Here is a 19,338-nt window from a genome sequence, read left to right as displayed (position 1 = left end):
CTTAGGTTACGAACGTCGGGACCCGGGTTCGAATCCCGGCGACCGGAGACCGATTTTTCTTCCACGCATCTAAATTAGAAGAAAAACAGCAGTACCCCAGCAGCGACATCTACAACCAGCAGCTCAATCATCACGGACAACACGCACACCTCTCAGTATTTTAAGAGAAATATTTTAAAGAACGATCAGGTCGCGACACATAATTCGTTCAGGTTTAGCCTCTACATGACAAGAAAATGAAAAACATCCAATGAAAAAAGATACGAATTTGAGTTCCACAGTAAAGGATCATTTTGCAGAATATTCTTTTGATAGATTTCCATCGATTTGAAGACGTAAAATTCAGCTATGATAGTCGTGACCAATATTTTCTTACGTTCTATACTGTTTGTAGTTATATTCTATGTATGTTTTGTACAGGGCAAACAGCTTTTATCCACAATAAAAGATCTATTGCAGTATTTTCCAAATACATCATGAAATGAATATACGAGTGAAAACAAAATACATTAGCGATGCATAAATTGTTTACTTATTCTTAATACAGAGCATATCTTACATATACATATATGTGTATATAAAAGAAAGCTTCTCTGAAGTTCTGATATGAATTAATGTAATTACACATTATTTAGTATATTTAACTACGTTGAAATTATTTCGTCTATGATAAGGTTCAATCTTCAAGATATGTAACTCCAACTTGCCTTCGAATTTCGTCCTCTAATTGTGCAACTAATAAAGAAACATTGTGCGGTACTTTAGAGCTTTCGGTTACACCTAAAACGGAACAAACCAAGTTAGCAATAATAAACATAGATATGTACAGGTTGCAAAAAAGTTATTTTCTGTGGCTTTGGCAGGTGATTCTATAGATCAGCAAAAACAAGATAGCTGAGAAATTTACCTTAACTTTGAAAATCAAGACTAAATTTTTTTTCGCATTGTATTCTATTCATTGTGAAAATTAAAAGTCTTAAAGGAACCATGGATCGCAAATCAAACGTTCTCTTGAAAAAAAATGTTAGAATTTCATTAATTTTATATATGTATGTATAAGTGCATATACATATATACATGTATATACACATATACATATAAAGTGGCATGGTAATCATAGTACAATCTGATAGGGAGGGACTCGACGAGAAGAAATAAGGAAAAAATTTGGTATAACATTTTTTATCGGAAGCTTCATTTTCGAGAGAATCTACTTTGAACATTTCAACAGTATACTTTTTTATTTATTGATCTTAGTCCGTGCCTTTCGGCTTTGGACGACTTCCAGATTACATCTCTTACATTGTCTTTACTTATATCTAACGCTTATCCTTTGGCTTTTGCTTCCTTGCTGTGCTCCCTCCCTGTCGTTCCTCCCCCTCTTCTGCTGCTCTTCTCTTCACTATTATCGCTTTCAGTTCTGCCAGTCCTCCTCCAGTCTCCTTCAGCACTTCTCCCATGTTCCTTGCTCCTCCTGTAATCTCGCATTCCTCTACTACGTGCTTCAGGTCCTTCTCTCCTTTTTTGCATAATCTGCATCCTCTTTCTCCCTCCTCTTTCCAGTGTTCTCTTGCCCTGGTTTCGTTACCACATCTGAATCTTGCTACCATACTTCTGTCCTCCCATTTCATCTTTCCTTCTAGGTACTTTGGTAGTCCTTCTTTCGCTATGTTTCTGTAGTATCTGTTGTATTTAGATTCCCTTATTCTTTTCTCCCTCTCCTCTGTTTCTCTTTTCTTTCTTTCTTCTATGATCCGGTTCGCTGTCATCCTTTCTTGTCTATCTTCTGCCTCTCCTTGAGTCCTTCCCTCTCTCGCCTCTTCTAGCCTCATCTTTCTTTTCCTTGCTCTTTTCCCTTCTTGGCCCTTTCCCCAATTCCTTTCTCTCTCCTTTATACATTCCTTCACTAATTCCTTCTTCGATTCCAAGGCTTTCTCCTCATACCTTGCTGCTCTTTTCAATGCCTTTTCTCTAATTTCCTCTATCTTGCACTCCTCTCTCAGGATGTAGTCTGGCGTTGTTGTGTCTAAGCCTAGCAACTATCTCACGTAACTCCTTTTTACCCTGTCCAGTCTCTCTTCTATGTTCCATCCCCACACCTCCGCTCCATACAGCGCTACACTCTCTACCGGTGCTCCAAACATCCTCATTCTCCTCTTGTAGTCCCTTTTAAATATCCTTTCTCCTACGCTCCATGTCTTCTTCATCGCAATTGCTGCCCTCCGTTTTCTGTCTTGAATATGCTTCTCGTCGCTCCCGTTTTTTTGCAGTATGTACCCTAAATACCTAATTTCATCCACTTCTTCTAGTTCTTGTTCCCCCATCTCCATTTCCTTTGCCTCCTCTTGTTCCTTCTCTTTTCAAACACTATTACTTTCGTCTTTTCGGTGCTCAGTTCCAGTTCCACTTCCTCTAGGAATGTCTTAAATCTCTTCATCATTTCCTTTAACTCCTCTTCTCTGTCCGCTATCAATACAATGTCATCCGCGTATGATAATGACCATACCTTCCTGTCTCCTACCACTATGCCTCCTACTTGCCCTTTCCTCATTTCCTCTTCCAGCCCTGCCACATAGATGTTAAATAATGTCGGGCTCAGCGGGCACCCTTGTCTCACTCCCCTCACCGTCCAAAACTCTTCTGTGTTGTTGTTCCTGATCCTCACTACGTTCTTTGTATCCTCGTATATCTCCTCTATCCTTCTGGTTAACTTCTCGTTCACCCCCATTCTCCTCATTATCTCTCCCAGTTTCTTCCTGTTAACCCTATCGAACGCTGACTTTAGATCCGCGAAGTATGCAGATTGCTTCCCTCTTTCCCCGCTCAATTGTTTATCTATTATATAGTTCAGTACGTACACTGCGTCTATCACTCCTCTTCCTTTCCTAAACCCGAATTGGCTCTCTACCAGCTTGTCTTCGATTTCCACCTTCAGCCGCTCGTCAAGAATTCCTGCATAAATCTTGTATGCCGTGTCCATTATCGTGACCCCTCTGTAGCTTTTCACTGCTCCCTTGTCCCCCCTCTTGTAAATCGGACATATCACGCCTTTTCTCCAGTCTTCGGGTATCCCATTTCCATTCCAAATTTTTCCTAACATCACCCATAACGCCTCCCCCACTTCCTTCGACGCATACTTCCATACCTCGTTTTCCAAGCCATCTTGCCCCGTTGATTCTTTCTCTTTCAATTTTCTTATTTGGAATATTACCTCTGCCTTCTCTATGTTGTCTTCTCTCTCCTCCTTTGATTCCTCCTCCTCTCTCCGCCCCTCTGTTCTTCTGTCCTCTTTGTTTTCTGTCCCCTCTAACGTTTCCATAAAATGATTTTTCCACTCCTCTTCCCTTATCTCCTCGTCTACGATTTCTATGCTTCTTGCTCTGTTTTGATCTTGTTGATTTTCTCCATCTCTTCCTCTTCCTGTTTCTCCTTTCTTTGTTTACACCACTGTTTGAATGCCTTCTTCTCCTCTATGAATTCTTCTCTGCTGCATTTTCCTTTTCTAAATTTTGTCATTTTCCTTCTTATCTCCCTTTTCCTTTCTTTCCACTCCTTGTCGTATCATACCTTTTCTCCTATGCTCCATTTTCTTATCCTTACTCTTTTCTTTGGTATTGCCTCGTTTATCTTCTTCTTAATTTCTGCCCACATTTCCTCTACTGTTCTTCCTCTGCTTATCCAGTCTTTGCACTCCTCTAAATATCTTCCCACACTTTCTTTTGTCCATTCCCTTCTCTCCTTCTCTTCCTCTTTTCTTTCCTCATCTCTTTGTAACTCTGGTCCCTCTATTTCTATTTCCAACGGCAACGGACTCTACTCTTTTTCCTACCTTCATGTCTGTTATTTCCTCTATCGCTTCCTGGTTGCCAATCACGTAGTCTATTACTGATTTTTCCCTCTCCCCCACATAGGTCCACTCGTCTCCTTCTTTGTCTCGACCGTTAATTATCGTCCAGCCTCTTTCATTCAGCAACCTTAGCAGCATTCTTCCTTCCATACTTATTTTCTTGTCTTTTGATCTCCTGCTCTTTTCTTTTCCTAGTTCCTCGTTTATCAGCCCTCCCTCTTCTCCCGTTCTTGCATTCCAGTCTCCTCCTATGATCGTCACTTCCTCTTCCCTCCCCTCTACTCTTTCTTCCGTTTCTTTCCATGTCCTTTTCTTGTCCCGGTTATACACCACCACTATTCTATATATCTTCTCCTTGTACCTTATTTTTCTTTCTACTATGTCGTCACCTATTTCCTTATACTCTATTTCCCTCAGATTTTTGTTTACGCCTGTTATTATACCCCCTTTTGCCCTTCCCTTTCTCCATTCTCTCCTTGCTGCCCTGCATTTCCAGTCGTATTCCTTGGGCAGTCTATGCTTTACCCTTTCCCATTTGCTTTCCTCTGTCCATGTTTCCGTGAGGCCGATTATGTTAAATGTCCTCAAATATTCCCATACCTCTTTGTCCTTGTTCATTATCCCTGCTATGTTCCAGAAGCACATTTTCAACCCCTTTATGTCCCCCCCCCTTTCTTTCTCCTTATCTCATCCTCTCGCCTCTCTCCTTCTTTCTTCCTCTAGTTTCTTTTCGCTTTCGTTCCACCTGTACCATCTGTCTTCTATCTTCAGCTTCTTGTAATCTATTTTTACGTATTCCCCCTTTTCCCTTTTTGCTCTAGCTATTCTTCTTAACCTTCGCTGTATTTCTCTTTCTTTCTTCGTTAGGTCGTTGTCTATGTATATCCCCTTCCCCAATTTACCTTTCTCTCTCATTACCCTCATCTTCTCCTCCCACGATTTCAACGTTGCGATTATTATCGTGTTGTTTTCTCCCACCCTTACCTTCTGTGTCCTTTCTACCTCTACTTCTAATTTTCTCTTATGAATTCTGTCACTGTCCCGTTATCGCTTTCCTCCCCCCATTCCGCGCCTTTTATTACGATGTTCCTCTTCCTTCTCTCCCTTTCTATCCTGTCTTGCTCTTCCTCAAACCTCCTGATTCTGTCCTCCAATTCTTTCTTCTCCCTTTTCCATCTTTCCCACTCGCTGTCCCATCTTTCTCTTTCTGTCTCTCTCTCTTTCCTCCATCTCTCTCTCTCTTCTTCTCTCTCCTTTTCCCATCTTTTCCTCTCCTCCTCCTTCTCCTTCTTCCACCTTTCCCTCTCCTCTTCTCGTTCCTTTTTCCTTCTTTCTCTCTCCTCTTTTCTATCCCTCCTCATCTCCTCTACTAGCTCTACTATCACCTCCAGCCCCCTCTCTATTTTCTCCATCCTCTCGTCCCATGCTTCTTTGCCGCTCTCTCTCTCTTTATTGCCTCCTTCTCTGTCACGCTGTACCTTTCCAGCGTGTTTTTGCGATCTTCCTTCTCTCTCTCCTTGTCCGTCATCCTCGGTCTGCTTCTTGTCGCCATCTATCTTCTTTTTGACCAATTAGCTTTGTACTTTCGCCCACCTAACCTCTTCTTTCCTAGCTTTATGTTTCACACTTTCTCCTGTCTTTTTGTCACTTTTTTCTTATACTTTGTCTACCCTCGCTTCGCGCTTTCCCCCTTTCTTTCCCTTCTTCTTCCCCCTATGTCTTCCTCCTCCTTTTCCCCTTCATTTCTCACTTTTTCACAGCGCTTACTACCCACGTGTTATCTTCGCCCGCGTCCAAACTGGAAGTTCAACAGTATACTTAAATTTGGTTAATCTTGGACTGAAAAAGAATAAACAGTCGATAAAAAATTAAATTGCATTTGAAATAAGTAAAAAATGTAAAGTAACATTTTTTCATAAGGGGCTTCGTTTCCGAGAAAATAAATTTGAAAATGTACCATGCGCTCCTACCGGACTAATATGTAATTAAACATCTTTAAAGTTTATTTTTTTGAAAACAAGTCCTTAAACGGAAAAATGTCATCCTACATTTTTAACTTATTCTCTTCGTGGAATATTTTGTGCTTAGCCTTCTTTTGATATGAATTTTGCATGTTTCAGCAGCCAATTGGTTTGGGTGTGTTGCAATTCTTTCTTTGTATCTCTTTGCATATCTGCCGATTTCTTCTTTGATCATTGGTATTTTTAAGTCTTTACGTAAATCCTTGTTTCTGACATACCATGGGGCGTTGACTATTGTCCTGAGTATTTTCGATTGTAGCGACTCTAATTGATAAATTAGATTCTATGTGGCTCATTGCTGCTGCCCCCATAGTGGTATTCCGTACGTCCAGATTGGTTTTATTATCGTTTTGTAAATTTTTAGTTTATTTTCCATGCTGAGGTTAGAGTTTCAAGTAGTTAATCAGTACATCTGTCCTCTTTTTATCCGTATTTTGTCTATAATTGATTTAGTATGCTACTTCCATGTAAGTTGTATCTCTAAGTGAAGTCCTAGATATTTAACTTGCTTTGTTTGTCTTATGTGCGTGCTATTCAATTGGATATTTGGTGGTTTCTGTTTTCGTAGTGTAAATGTAATATGGTTGCATTTACTGGGGTTTGCTTTTGTTTGTTTATTTTGCAGCCATTTTTATATTTTTGTGATATGTAACTGCTGTTTCTGATTTAGTGTGCCTGACTAGTACAACCGTGTCGTCCGCGAATGTCAATATCTTGCTGTTGGTATGTTGCCCGTGTATAGTGTGTATAATATTGGCCCTAAGACGCTTCCTTGCTGTACCCTTGCCTCGATTCTTTAACTTCAGAATATGTGTCCTTTATTTTTACTACAAAGGTTCTGTTGCTTAGATATGATTTGAGTAAGTGGTGAATTTGTTCTGGGAAATGTTTTTTGATTGTTTATAAGACGCTTTCATGGTTCATTTTGTCAAATGCTTTCTCGATATCCATGAAGAGGGCTGTCCAGTATTGTTTCTTTTCTATTGCTAGTAAAATTTCGTTGTCCAGCTTGTGCATATGCTCTATCATGGAATGTTTGTTTCTGAATCCAAATTGATAATCTGCTATTAACTTTTTTTTCTCTATTGTTGGTTTTAGGCGGTCGTCTATTATTTTCTCTAGTATTTTGGAAAACGTACGAAGTAGTGATGTTAGCCTGTAAGATGCAATTTGGTGTGGGTTTTTGCCTGGCTTAGATAACATTATGATCTGCGCTAGTTTCCATAGATTAGGACATTATTGAGTTTTTAATATTGCATTGAATATTATTGTCATTAATCGTATTGCTTTTAGGGGAAGATTTTTTGAAGATTTAACCTTTGATTATGTTGATTAATGGTGCTTTATTGTTTTTTGTTTTCTTCATTATGATTCTAATTTCTACTGCTGTTGTATTAGGTATGGTATAGTACATGTCAGTTGAGGTGCTAGTGTTTTGCACATCTCAGTCTGTATGATAGTTGGGGCTACTGTTGTTAATATTGTGTAGAGGAAATGTGTTACAAAGGTGGTTGGAAAATTCTTCAGCTTGCTCTTAGTTGCTTCTGGCTCATGTGTTGTCTGTAAGATCCAGATCATTGTTTTGTTCTACAGTTGGATCAGTTCCGTGGGTCATTTCAGTTCAGGTGGACAGAGTAAATCCGTTGAACAATTAAAATGGTGGATTTAATATGCTTTCCCTTGTCAACAATCAATGCGTAATCTTGGGAGAAGACTTGGCCAGAATATAAAATGTAGAAATTTAAATGCGAGCCTGGTTCTATTTAAACAACAGTGATGATCATGTAGAAGTTGACACGCAGGTATAGCTATTACAGATTCAAAAAAAAAAGAAAAAAAGAAGAAATGGGATATCGAATGGTATATCTGGAATTTATATACGACAATAGTATATAATATATAATTTTATATACATGTAGTATCGTAAGCCGCACTTAGCGTTGTAGATGTCGCTGCTGGGTACGGCCGTTTTTCTTTTTCTTTTTTTGTATCGTGAAAGAAAAGTCGGAACTCCGGTCGCCGGGATTCGAACCAGGGTTTCGAACGTTCGTAACCTAAGGCACTAACCACTGCGCTGCCGTTGTCCGACACTAGTTAGTGTCGAGTGGTGGTATTTGCTGTCGAGTGCTACCACAGGCCTTTCTTCCACGATACTACATACATATGTTTTATATAGAATTAATGAAACTTCAATATTTTTGTCCAATAGAACTGTTGAGTTGGAGCCCATGGTTCCTCTGAGACTTTTGTGCTACATGATAAGTAAAAGTACGATGCAACAAGAAGATTTGGAATGACATTTCAAGATCAGGATCAAATTCAATGTTGCGACTATTTTTTTGATGATCTCCATCGATTCAAAGCTGTAGAATCACCTGCTAAAGTCTTGACAATTGATCTTATATTCTGTACTTTGGTCTGCTTTAATTAAAATTAAACAGACAATGTAATATAAGTTATACGATACAATTAGATTAATGTATGTAAACATTGGTAACACCGATCATTTATGGAACGTAACTCGTAATATTAGTAATAATTCTATATAAATGTTGCCATATGGTTCTTTTCTATATATATATATATATATATATATATATAAGGCCATAACATGTATCTTAGAAGTTATCATATTCATGCAAGAATATTACACTTAATAAAAAAAACTAATTTTTGATTAATGAAATCAAATTGACGTAATGCATGAAAATGGACGGACAATTGAAAAATGAAATAAGTCCACAGTAATAAAAATACACAGTGTCCCAATAAAAGTTAAATTTCGAGGTGGACATAGTTTGGTTTTAGCAGTTTTCTTGCAGGGGGGAGTGCAAAGGATATATGAAAACTAAGTCAATTTTTTTTAATAGAACTATATATATGATTATTTTAATATGTTAATCGATCTTACTTGGCATCCCCATAAAAAGCTATTAACCTATTTATATATATCGAAAAGCCATTAGTTTAGCACATATATTTCAATGTTTATTTTGTACATAAAATATTATCGCATGATGGATGAGGAAAACAAATAAAGAGTGTCTTACTACTTGCCCTGTCTTTCGTACGATTAATTTTACAAAATAAAAGTTAAAATATTTGTTAAACCAATGATTTTTTGACATAAATAAGTTAATAACTTATTATTATTTAATTATTACCCAACATATTAATATACTAATATACAATACATTTGTAATATATAATATATATATTTCATTTATAGTTCCATTTAAAAGAAATTGAGTTGACTTTGACTAGTGCATAGTTTCATTTCAAAAAAATATTGATAATAAAATCTACAAAAATGTTTTAAACGATTTTCGCATTTTTGAGTGAGTAAAAAACAAAAAAATAATTTCTACCGTGTATGTTGTGTAACGCTTAAAGTAATGGAACAAGTGCGTGTAGGTGTGTGTGTCATGTTGAGTGCTGAAGATTGTAGCATATTTATGGAAAAACTGTCAATTATGTGATGCAACAAATTTTTTTCGGAAGCAACTAATAACAAAAGAGAATCTTTTCGTAAGTGTGACATTATCGTCATCGGCACTTGAATTTAATTGCTATCTTGGCTCTGGTAAATCTAGCTAGTAAATATAGCTAGTAAAGAATTTTTTGCTTTAGGTAGCAAGTCTAGTTTAAGAAAAATATCGCCTACAAAATCAGTCACGTAACTGGAACGAACCATATTTTCTTTTTTTTTTTTACTTGAAGTTAAAAAAGAATGTCAATAGTAAAAGATGAATACTCTAAGAAGGACTATATTTTTCAGATGTTTGTTTAGGATGGATCATTCTACAAAGATCATCTAATGCACATCGCAAATTTAAATTCGCGTTGATCACTGTAATATCTCTTGTTCTTGTTTAACTATTCCATTGCTATAAGACATAGGGCACATATAATGCATATAAGACATTCGATACTTGTATCTTATATCAAAAATGCTACCGCAGCTGGTTTATACAGAGGTACAATGCAATTGATGATGCGCCTGATTTAATAATATGTAATTAAAAATTCTAAAACAGAATCATAATATTCTTACAAACTTGCAACTACATAAGAATGCTCATTTTGAGGTAGTTAAAGGAGTTACGGATACCGCTGAAACAGATTGTACTGTTTCATATTTTTCGATTAGTAAAGATTAAGTGGCATTCAAACGATTCAAATGTTTTTGTTGTTTGGTTAAAGTGAATATTAATTAATTGGTAATTTGTGAATAATACTTTGAATTTAAAGAAAATGTCAAAACATGCAGTACCTGCTAAAATGCAATTGCGAACTTCATTAGCTTCATAAACAAATCCAACGCTGTTAATAAAATTAAACTTATATTCAGTTTCAGGAAGTGGTATATTTATTTTACCACTTGGCAATTCTAGTGTTGTAGGGCACCAAAAGTTCGGAACTTTTATCATTCCTTTTGTACCAATGATGTAAGCTTCATTCGGTAAATCAACTAGACAGTGAGTAATAATGGTTGCAGTACGGTTTCCTTTGTAAAGAAAGGTAGTAGATACAGATTGATCAACTCCCTCTTCATTTAAGCACCCAGCAGCTTGTACAGTATGAGGTATTTCATTATTAAATATTAAACAAGCAAATTGTATTCCATACACGCCCAAGTCCAATACGGTACCTCCTCCTAGACTTTTAATGCTAAACAGAATAACGTATCTTTTAATATAATAAGTTTGACTTAAATATGTAATGCACTATCCAATGTATTATGCATTTAATAAAAATTAACAGATTTGAGCATACTGCCTAGAATAAAGAATTAATGGATGTTACAGATACACAGAAATTAAATTGCAGTCGTTAATACACAACACATTATAAATGTAGGAAGTTTGATGCTGAGTCATTTACCTATAGAAGTATTTTGAAAACGTCAAAAACGCGGAATACAAGAAGGCGAAGTAAATTGTATAAAATATGATTTATCGTATCGATTTCAATATACCGATATAGAGGGTATATCTCGTAAGATTTTTTTTTATTTAATTTACACTTTACAATTTGTCCAACTGGACATTCGGTAAATTTTATCCTGTGAAAATGACCAGTATTTTTCAAGCATTTCCGATAATTTCACAAAGAAGTGTTTTAAATAAAAGTTAATCAATTTTTGGTTTATTACACATTTGGATATTAAAAATTTCTGACAAATTATTGTTTAATAACAGGTCAGTGTGACCTTGACTTTTTTAAGTGGCATCATATACAATATTATACAGGGTGGTTGGTAACTGGTGGTACGAGTGGAAAGGGGGTGATTCTACGCGAAAAAGAAGTCGAAAATATAGAATAAAAATTTTTTTTTTCTTTTTTTAATTTTTCCATCGGAACAACGATCTACAGTGAGATCCGTTATAACGTACCGCACGCGTACCGAGCGAAAATTCAAAGTCGATTTTCTCGAAAACAAAGCCTCAAACGAAAAATTTATGTATATATATTGTTGAAATCAGTTTTCATTCTTATTAAAATCATCCAGATCAATTTTGTGCATAATTTCGTGTATATTACATAGAGTTCAGTAGTAGTTTTAAGAATATATGTACGTGAAAAATGGTAATGCAAGACCATATTTGGAGATTTATTTGGATAGATGTGGAAACGGAGAGATGCAGAACGATAGTAAATGAGATATCGATACTGAACATCAACTTAATGCATATACACCAATCATATTGTACTGGATGTACTTGGATGCACATACATGCATACTAAGATACTGCCCATGTATCGTTCAATTTAAGGATCCCTGTGCATCTCGCTACTTAGTCTGACTTACTTTCGTTCGTGCGTGTAGAGATATTTTGGCCGATTGTCAATAACTAAAAAACAAAGCCGGAAACGCAATTTCTAAATTTTTATTTTTTGTTTTATTTTGGTTTCAAGAATCACCCCTTAAATTTCCTTTCACCTGTACCTGAATACCCTGTATATAATTAATCGAAGTTTAGATAAGCGGGGACTTATAAATTTGTCTCATTACCTACTACTTTTCATGTACATCATAGGAAGTTACGTTCAAATTAATTTTCAATCAGATTAAGTTTCACACGGCAACGCTTCAGTTAATCGGGCATTAGTTAAAATGTTATTGCAATAAGTGATGTTCAGATAAATGGAGTTTTGTTGCAAAGAGTGTCTATTTTAAAAACGGTATCTGTGCCTTGAAGATTTGTAACAACGGTAATAATACTGTTTTCAGACTTTCCCTCAACTTTGGTTATGTATATCGACGACTGTTCTGACACACGAAAAGTCCATCTGTGTGCAGCTTTAATGTAAATAAAATAAAAACCTTTATATCCAACCTAGCAAATCTTAACATTAAAAACTGCCTCGGTAGTCACCATCTTTCTTACTTACATGCAGTACTGTGAATTATAATTTCATTCACAATTTTAATTTTAAAATGCATACAAAGGACAAAACAAACATCGTTTACGTACTTGAGTCGTTGAACATCTGGCATTCTAAATCCGAAAGATACAAGAACTTGATGAACATCTCCAATACTTCCGGATTCAATTTCTTTTTTAAGAGTTTCATATATAGGAAAGCATCTACTCCAAATACCTTCCATTAAGAACAACTTCTTCTCCTTTGCTAAATTTATCAACTCTGTTGTTTGCTTCAAATTCATAGTTAAAGGTTTTTCACATAAAACATGTTTTCCATGATTTAACATTAATTTTGCAATGTCGAAGTGTTGAGGATGTAACGTTCCAATATATACGACATCTGTAAACGTAAAAAAATACAAAACAATCGGGAAAATATGCTTAAAATTATGATGTATGGCATTTTTATATTTGAATAAGTTTCATAAAATATGGGTACTAATTTTCAATTTTCGGTAAAAATAATAGATTATAACAATTTTGTGTTATTTCACAAAAACTGACTATCGTATTTAGTTTTCGGTATTTCGAAGGTGTGTATCTGTAGAGTAAATTCGTATGCGAAGTTAGAAAGTGTCGAAGTGATGAAAAAACGAGTGGTAAAAGTTTTGCGTGTATAATTTCCTTGCCGAGTGGCGAGTATGTACAGTGTATAATCTACAGGGTGTATAAAAAGTATGTTTAAAAACCGTCATAGCGTGATTCTAAACATCTGGATCGGTGGAGATTTGTAATAAAATGTTTGTGCAAAATTGATCTGGAGCATGATTTTCAGGGCCAAATTTTTTTTTATTGTAACGTATTCCACTCATTATGAGGATAAGGAGTCCCAAAGGAACCATGGTATGGGTTACACTCAAGTGAGGAACTGAACGTGCGTTCTCTTGCTTTCCAGAGGCAAGGAGAGTAAGGCGGATTTGTTAGATTCAATAACGTTCAAAAACGTTTATAAAAAGACTATCTCTATATTAATTCAACTTAAAAAAAACATGAAACATACCAATATTCTTGTCTTCCGCTAGCTCTATATAACTGTCGAACGCCTTTTTAATTTTATGTAAGCTAGAAAAGTTCTGTGCCCTTGATAATTCACGTGCTGCTACTGCAAGAACTACATGCTCAGATTCTGGCAATGTTCGTAAGCATGTTACAAAATCATGTGATATTTTTCCAGCACCTGCTATACCCCAATGAATAGACATCTGTAATAACGTAATTTTAAAAGAAGCTAATTATGTACTAAATAATATAATGGTAAACAATTATAAATTAACTTAAAGTTATAAATAGAAACATTGTTATTCTCTTATATATTAGAAATGATTGAGAATCAGCACATGCTTTCAATTGGTATGTTTTATTAATATATATATTAATATATATATATAATAATATATAATAATATTATATATTAGAACACCGGAGTATCTGGAATTTTGGATAATCCCGCAATAGTGTACTCCAGGGTCTACTACAGCTGTAATTAAACAATTGTAGTTAGTTAATCCGATTGTAATCGTTCGAGACTAGTGATGGTGAGCTCTGGCTCGGGGCGACGGTCCGTCGCCCAACGTAGCCGCGGTCAACGGGACGGGCGCTTCGTCTAACAAAGGTATAGAGCGATAGTATGACCCTCATTAGGAGAAATACCCATAGAGGTACCTGACAGTAAAACATTCTAACGGGTCCTTTGGACAATGAATACCAGAGGTTGAGGCACTTGCACGGCACGAGTATCACTTCGAGCCCAAGCCTACTGTCATAAATCTCGGGCAAACATAATCGGATTAAATCATAAACAACTACTTCTAAGCTTTATTATTTAAGTACAGCTATAATAAAAAGATTAGACTAAAGTCTGCTGCTGCCTAATTGTGGAATACACATTGTCTTTCTTAGCATAGCTTAGCTTATCAATAAATCTTCAGCTTAGCTTTCTCTCGCAATATCTTCTTGTATTTCTTGTGATAAATAAAAGAGTAATATAATAGGGTGGATACTTTTTGAACTTTCCATTCTTTTATGGTATTCCTTAAAATTATAACACCCGGCGAGAAAATGATATCTGCAAAGTTAAGAGTGGTTGGACAAAGGAAACCCATGCCGTATTTGAGAAAGTTTTTTTTTTATTATTTAATTTATACTTTACAATTTGTCCAGCTGGACAAGCGGTAAATTTTTCTAGCTTTATTGCTAAATAACATGTGGATGGTTACTCCCTGCGGGATACCATCTTGGAGTGAGTTAAAGTTTTGGCATTTTTAAAAGTTTTGGATAATTACAATTCATATTAACCTTTTATATCGTATTGCTATTATTTAAAATTGCAAACATCTCAACCATAATATCAAAGAATTTAATTATTCGAGTGTTAAAATTGTCGTCGGAATAGATTTTTAAAAACATTTCTTGCAGTCTCACATATGCAGTTGTAAACGATTATTTAGTTTTATAAAGTATGGTTCGGGCGAATTATTATTATAACTGTGATCATATTTTTTATTTTACTTTTATTATTTTCTTCGGTATATCTTTTATTATTTTTTCCAGTATTTTATTACAAATAGATAAATTAGATTAATGAACAGAATCTGTTCAATTTCTGCGAAGATCCGCTGCAGCAGGTTTTCTTATATTTCTGTTGACAGTCCACTAACATAACCGAATAAAACTGATCCCATATCAACTCTGCAGCCTTTCTGTTCACAAAAGCTAATAGCAGAATCTGTTAATGCAGATTTGGCTAGTAGTGCAGTTGGTTTAATAGACTAACGTTAGTCCTGAAGAATCACGGTGAAGTATATTATGTACGTTAAGTAATAAACAACAATGTTTTTATATAAATATTAGAATACATTAAAATATCAGAATTGTAGAATATTAGAATATAAGTTAGACTATACGTTATAATAAAGGCAATTTTTGAGTTTTAGAAAAAAATTCATATATAATTTATCATGTTTAAATGTTACATTTAGTCCCATTTAAAAAGATAGGAGTCGTCCGAAGATTCTAGAGATATTTTTACTTAAATAAGATATTTTTACTTCTAATAACAAATAGATTGAAGAATAATTGCGTATAAATATTTAAAGAAATATAACTCGTAAATACGAATATGTGTATATGTCGGAGAAGAGTCAGGAACAGGGTTGTGAGCGTTTGATAGACCTCCCTTGGAGTTGGCCATCGTTGTGTAATAACGAAGATACGGCCTGCTGCTACGAGTATGGACACTACCGATTCGACAATCAACAGCGGTGATTGGGCATTTGCGATGTTAGCGACGTTGGTCTTAGGTTCGATGACGAATCCGCGGTCAACGGGATGAAAGAGATACTTGCTCTAACTCAAACTCACTGATCGTCAGGCGCTGCTCCCTTCGTCGGTGGGATTTCAAGAAGGAATGAATCTTCGTCCCAATGATACCACAGAGGAAAACTATGATGGGGTGTGTCTAAGGACACGAGATCATCGGATCCGTCGGATATAGTCCTCGTTCCGAAAGTAAGGGAAATTGACGTCGCTGTCAATTAGTCAGTTTGGGACAAAGACTGTCTGTCCGTTTGGAAAATCTTAATTGCCGGAAAACCCCAGGTTTTATAGCGGGTCTTCGGGCTAACTGGACTTGTGCTGTGTACGTGCCTCAACATCAGGTATTCGTTGTCCGAAGGAACCGTTGGAATGTTTTACTGTCAAGTACCTCTATTGGTATTTCTTTTAATGAGGGTCATACTATAATTCCACACCTTTGCTAGGCGAAGCGCCCGTCCCGTTGACCGCGGCTACGTTCGGCGACTGATAGTCGCCTTGAACCCAAGTTTATTATCACAAATCGTAAACTAGTACAATTGGGCAGGATGACGACAAATTGTTTAATTACGACTGTAAACTTTAATTGCAAATTTACGGATTTTCCCGAAGTTCCAGAGGGACGGCTCCGGTGTCCTTTCATCTCCGACATATACATTTAGTAATAAAATTAAATATCGCTAATTGTATATGTATAATAGAATAACTACATAAAATCTTGTCAATACCAATATTATAATAGATACGTATAAATATTCTTTTTTTATATGAGATTATTCATATAAAAGTTTATATAACCTAACCCCAATCTGGAAAACAATCATGGATTTCAATGACTACTGACAATTGAATATAAATAGAATTATGTGCATTTATCATTATTATGTTTGAAATCTATAACCAATTAGGATATAACACAAAAAATCATATAACAGAGGTCTTAAGAAAATATGTACTGTTCTTTTTATCTTCATACAATGTTTGCGTAAAAGATTTCAGTAAAATTTTGTTACAAAACTGCATGTTACACTTTGTGTTTTTTAGGCTTTGGAACACATGAACACAACTTTTAAATTCATACAATAGACAATTATCAAGTTTAAGATTATGTCACATAAATTTAAAAAATATTAAATAGGATAAATGTTTTAAAATTTATGTAGATATTGTAGCTGTTGTAAGTATTATACAGGGTATTCCTCCAACTCTGTTCACTTCATTTTTATTGTTTCAAATAATAAGAGAAGAATAAGAATTATTTACAGAAAATTAGGAGGAAGATATACTTTGTTGTAATAGTTTCTTTGTAGGCGAAAAGGTAAAACGCTCTGTAGAATTTGTGTTCTGAGGGCAAATAACTTTTATGTCCGACTTCAATAGAATAGGGATTATATTGAAAATAATTCCTCATACATTTGAGTTTGTCGAATTTATTACTTGCATTGTGAAATATTTCTATTATATTTTGTAGTGTTACTGATATACTACCAAACAAAAGATCCAAAAATAACAATTGTAAGGTACGAGCAAGCCAAAAAATTGTGTTTCTGGTATGAAGAATATGTGTGATTTAGACTTTCACAATGTCTCAATATCAATATTCTCGTAAGAATAACGCCAACAATCTAACAATGTTGTTTATAATAGTCACTATTTACTGTTTGTTTGTATCTAAAATATTAAACGTGTACTTATCTAAGCGAAGGTTGTACTAAATTACAAGCCTCATTATGATAAACAATATATGTATATATACACATCCAAAAAACACTAATAAAATTAATCTTTCTGTAAAGAAAGATAGAAGGAATCTTAGTAACACTGAATTCTACAATTAATCTACTGAAGTACTATTATGTTAAGTATTCAACATTTTATGAAATTGGAATATAAGAAATTGGACATTTCACTTAAAAATGAAACTGACATGAAAGTCTTAAAAGGTCTTGAAAGAGCTCTGAAGATCTTTTGTATATGATATCACCATATATAAAAAAAAAATACATCGCCACCATATTAGGTCTGTTTTTAGAATCTAAATATATTTTATAACTAACTGTTTTCAGTTATTTAAAGTATTAAGAGATATTTCAGATAGATGAAGTTGGTATACATCTTTTATAATATCCTTTTTTAAGTTAGATTTAGGATACTCAGTAATTTGTTAAAGTATTTAAAGACGACCTCTAAATCTTTATTATACATTAAAATTGTAAAATAATATCATTCTTAATGGTTCGCTTAATAATGTTAATGTTAAAGTCCGATAGAAATCATTTGTAGTTATGTTTATTTAATGAAGCTTATCATTTTGTTAGGCCATAAATTTCTTAAATATACTATAGATATTTACACATATTAATAAGTCTGTAAGTAGTAGTCAGTCATATGAGGTTCTAAACATAGTTTCTTCTAAGTTACATATACAATTTTATAATCATATAGGAGATATACATTATATTGTATGCGTAAACAAATATTTTTAAGCCATTTCTTTACATAAGAGGGAATTTATTTTAGTATAACCAAAGAAAAACATTTATATCTAAACATTTTTAAAATCTATATGATCGATTGTTTTCATAACCACTATTACTAATATTTATTACTAGTAATAGTAGTTAGCAATACTAATATTACCAACTACTACTACTAATACTTTGTGGTCATGTGTTTTTTACAGTAACAGCAGCAACACGGTAAAGTCCTAAGTTTCTATGTTATTCATTTCTACTGGTTTTAAACAAGTCCACAGTAATTTTGTAAATAGGTAGATGTAAAATGGCAAATGATAATATTAATTAAAATTGTTTTACATATTGTTTTTGGAATATACAGTGAAAGATTCATCTAATTGGGAATTTGCCGTACGTATATACATAGATGCATATTTTTTTTCTTTTTTTTTATTTAATTTGTACTTTACAATTTGTCCAGTTGGACATTTGGTAAATTTTTCTAACCTAACATACATACATATGTATGCAATATCTATATAGATGTATATTTGAATATTATAATATGAATGATTTCTTATATGTATAAAATTAAATTATAACTTACAATGTTCATAAAAGGTGACCTTCACAGATATTTAAATTGTTGTCTGTTTTAGAACTTTAAGCACTACATATATACATAGAACACGAATGTGAAAACCACTAACCTTCAAATAACCTCTTTATGAGATATGGACGTCACAGCAGAAAGGAAGTTATCATAGTCAAGTCATCATTATCGTCTGGTCATAGATTAGAAGATAAAAAATATGTCATACTAACACAAGTATATAATAGAGGTTTATGTAATGGATGGAATGTTTAAAATGTTCAATTTATTAATAGTAAATTTGATGGAAGTGCAAAAATGCTACCTACCTTTCCATTTCGATGATTTTTAGATATGTTCTAATACTTAAAATTTTGAACAACTGTGAAACTGCAATAAATATCTGTTATAACCGTAGATATATAAAGAGTTAGAGTACGCGAGTCATATAATCTTAAATTATCGTGTAAGTGGATGCGATATACGAATGAGCATGCGTTATTAGACAAGGACACAAGAAGCCTTTATGTAGCGTTCTCTTTTGCTTTCGCTTTCTCAGCTCGCCCTCGCACTCTATCTTTATATCTCTATAATTATAATTTACAACTAAATTAAAAGTGAATATGATCTGTTTCCGATTTGGGTTAGATTTTTCAATGCAGTTGTCAGAGGGTTGGGT

General features: G+C 34.4%; 2 protein-coding genes and 1 long non-coding RNA gene across 5 annotated transcripts in view; 1 reads left to right on the top strand and 2 right to left on the bottom strand.

Annotated features, from left to right (window-relative positions):
* Positions 1–509: 509 nt before the first annotated feature.
* Positions 510–19,143, bottom strand: LOC126863708 (trans-1,2-dihydrobenzene-1,2-diol dehydrogenase-like). 3 transcript variants are annotated; one of them, XM_050614130.1, is made up of 6 exons: positions 18,989–19,143; positions 18,675–18,852; positions 13,300–13,501; positions 12,348–12,639; positions 10,142–10,539; positions 510–780 (listed from the first exon to the last, which is right to left on the bottom strand). In XM_050614130.1, exons 2-6 carry the CDS (start codon positions 18,681–18,683, stop codon positions 677–679), a joined length of 1,005 nt encoding a protein of 334 aa, XP_050470087.1. In that variant the 5' UTR covers positions 18,684–18,852; positions 18,989–19,143; the 3' UTR covers positions 510–676. The 3 variants fall into 3 exon arrangements, with proteins under 3 accessions (XP_050470087.1, XP_050470088.1, XP_050470089.1); XM_050614131.1 differs by having other exon boundaries at positions 18,778–18,852; XM_050614132.1 differs by lacking the exon at positions 18,675–18,852.
* LOC126863710 (uncharacterized) overlaps positions 3,369–19,338 on the bottom strand; it is a 38,993-nt gene continuing 23,023 nt past the window's right edge. The window contains exon 2 of the mRNA XM_050614142.1: positions 3,369–4,655. Coding sequence (XP_050470099.1) covers positions 3,761–4,492 — 732 coding nt within the window. The 5' untranslated portion in view covers positions 4,493–4,655 and the 3' untranslated portion in view covers positions 3,369–3,760. The remainder of the gene's footprint in view (positions 4,656–19,338) is intronic.
* LOC126863713 (uncharacterized) lies at positions 4,654–10,193 on the top strand. The gene is made up of 2 exons (XR_007688958.1): positions 4,654–7,728; positions 8,078–10,193. It is a non-coding gene; the product is annotated as an uncharacterized LOC126863713 (long non-coding RNA).

This window comes from Bombus huntii, chromosome 3 (assembly GCF_024542735.1).
Source record: "Bombus huntii isolate Logan2020A chromosome 3, iyBomHunt1.1, whole genome shotgun sequence".
NCBI classification, from domain to species: Eukaryota; Metazoa; Arthropoda; class Insecta; order Hymenoptera; family Apidae; genus Bombus; species Bombus huntii.
Note: the sequence above shows the minus strand (reverse complement) of the source record. Positions and strands in the feature narration are given on the sequence as shown.

Coding starts and splice junctions, on each gene's coding strand:
- LOC126863708 (XM_050614130.1), bottom strand. Junction 12,640..13,299: donor AGCGGAAGACAAGAATATTG/GTATGTTTCATG, acceptor TTACGTTTACAG/ATGTCGTATATATTGGAACG. Junction 10,540..12,347: donor CCAGATGTTCAACGACTCAA/GTACGTAAACGA, acceptor TATTCTGTTTAG/CATTAAAAGTCTAGGAGGAG.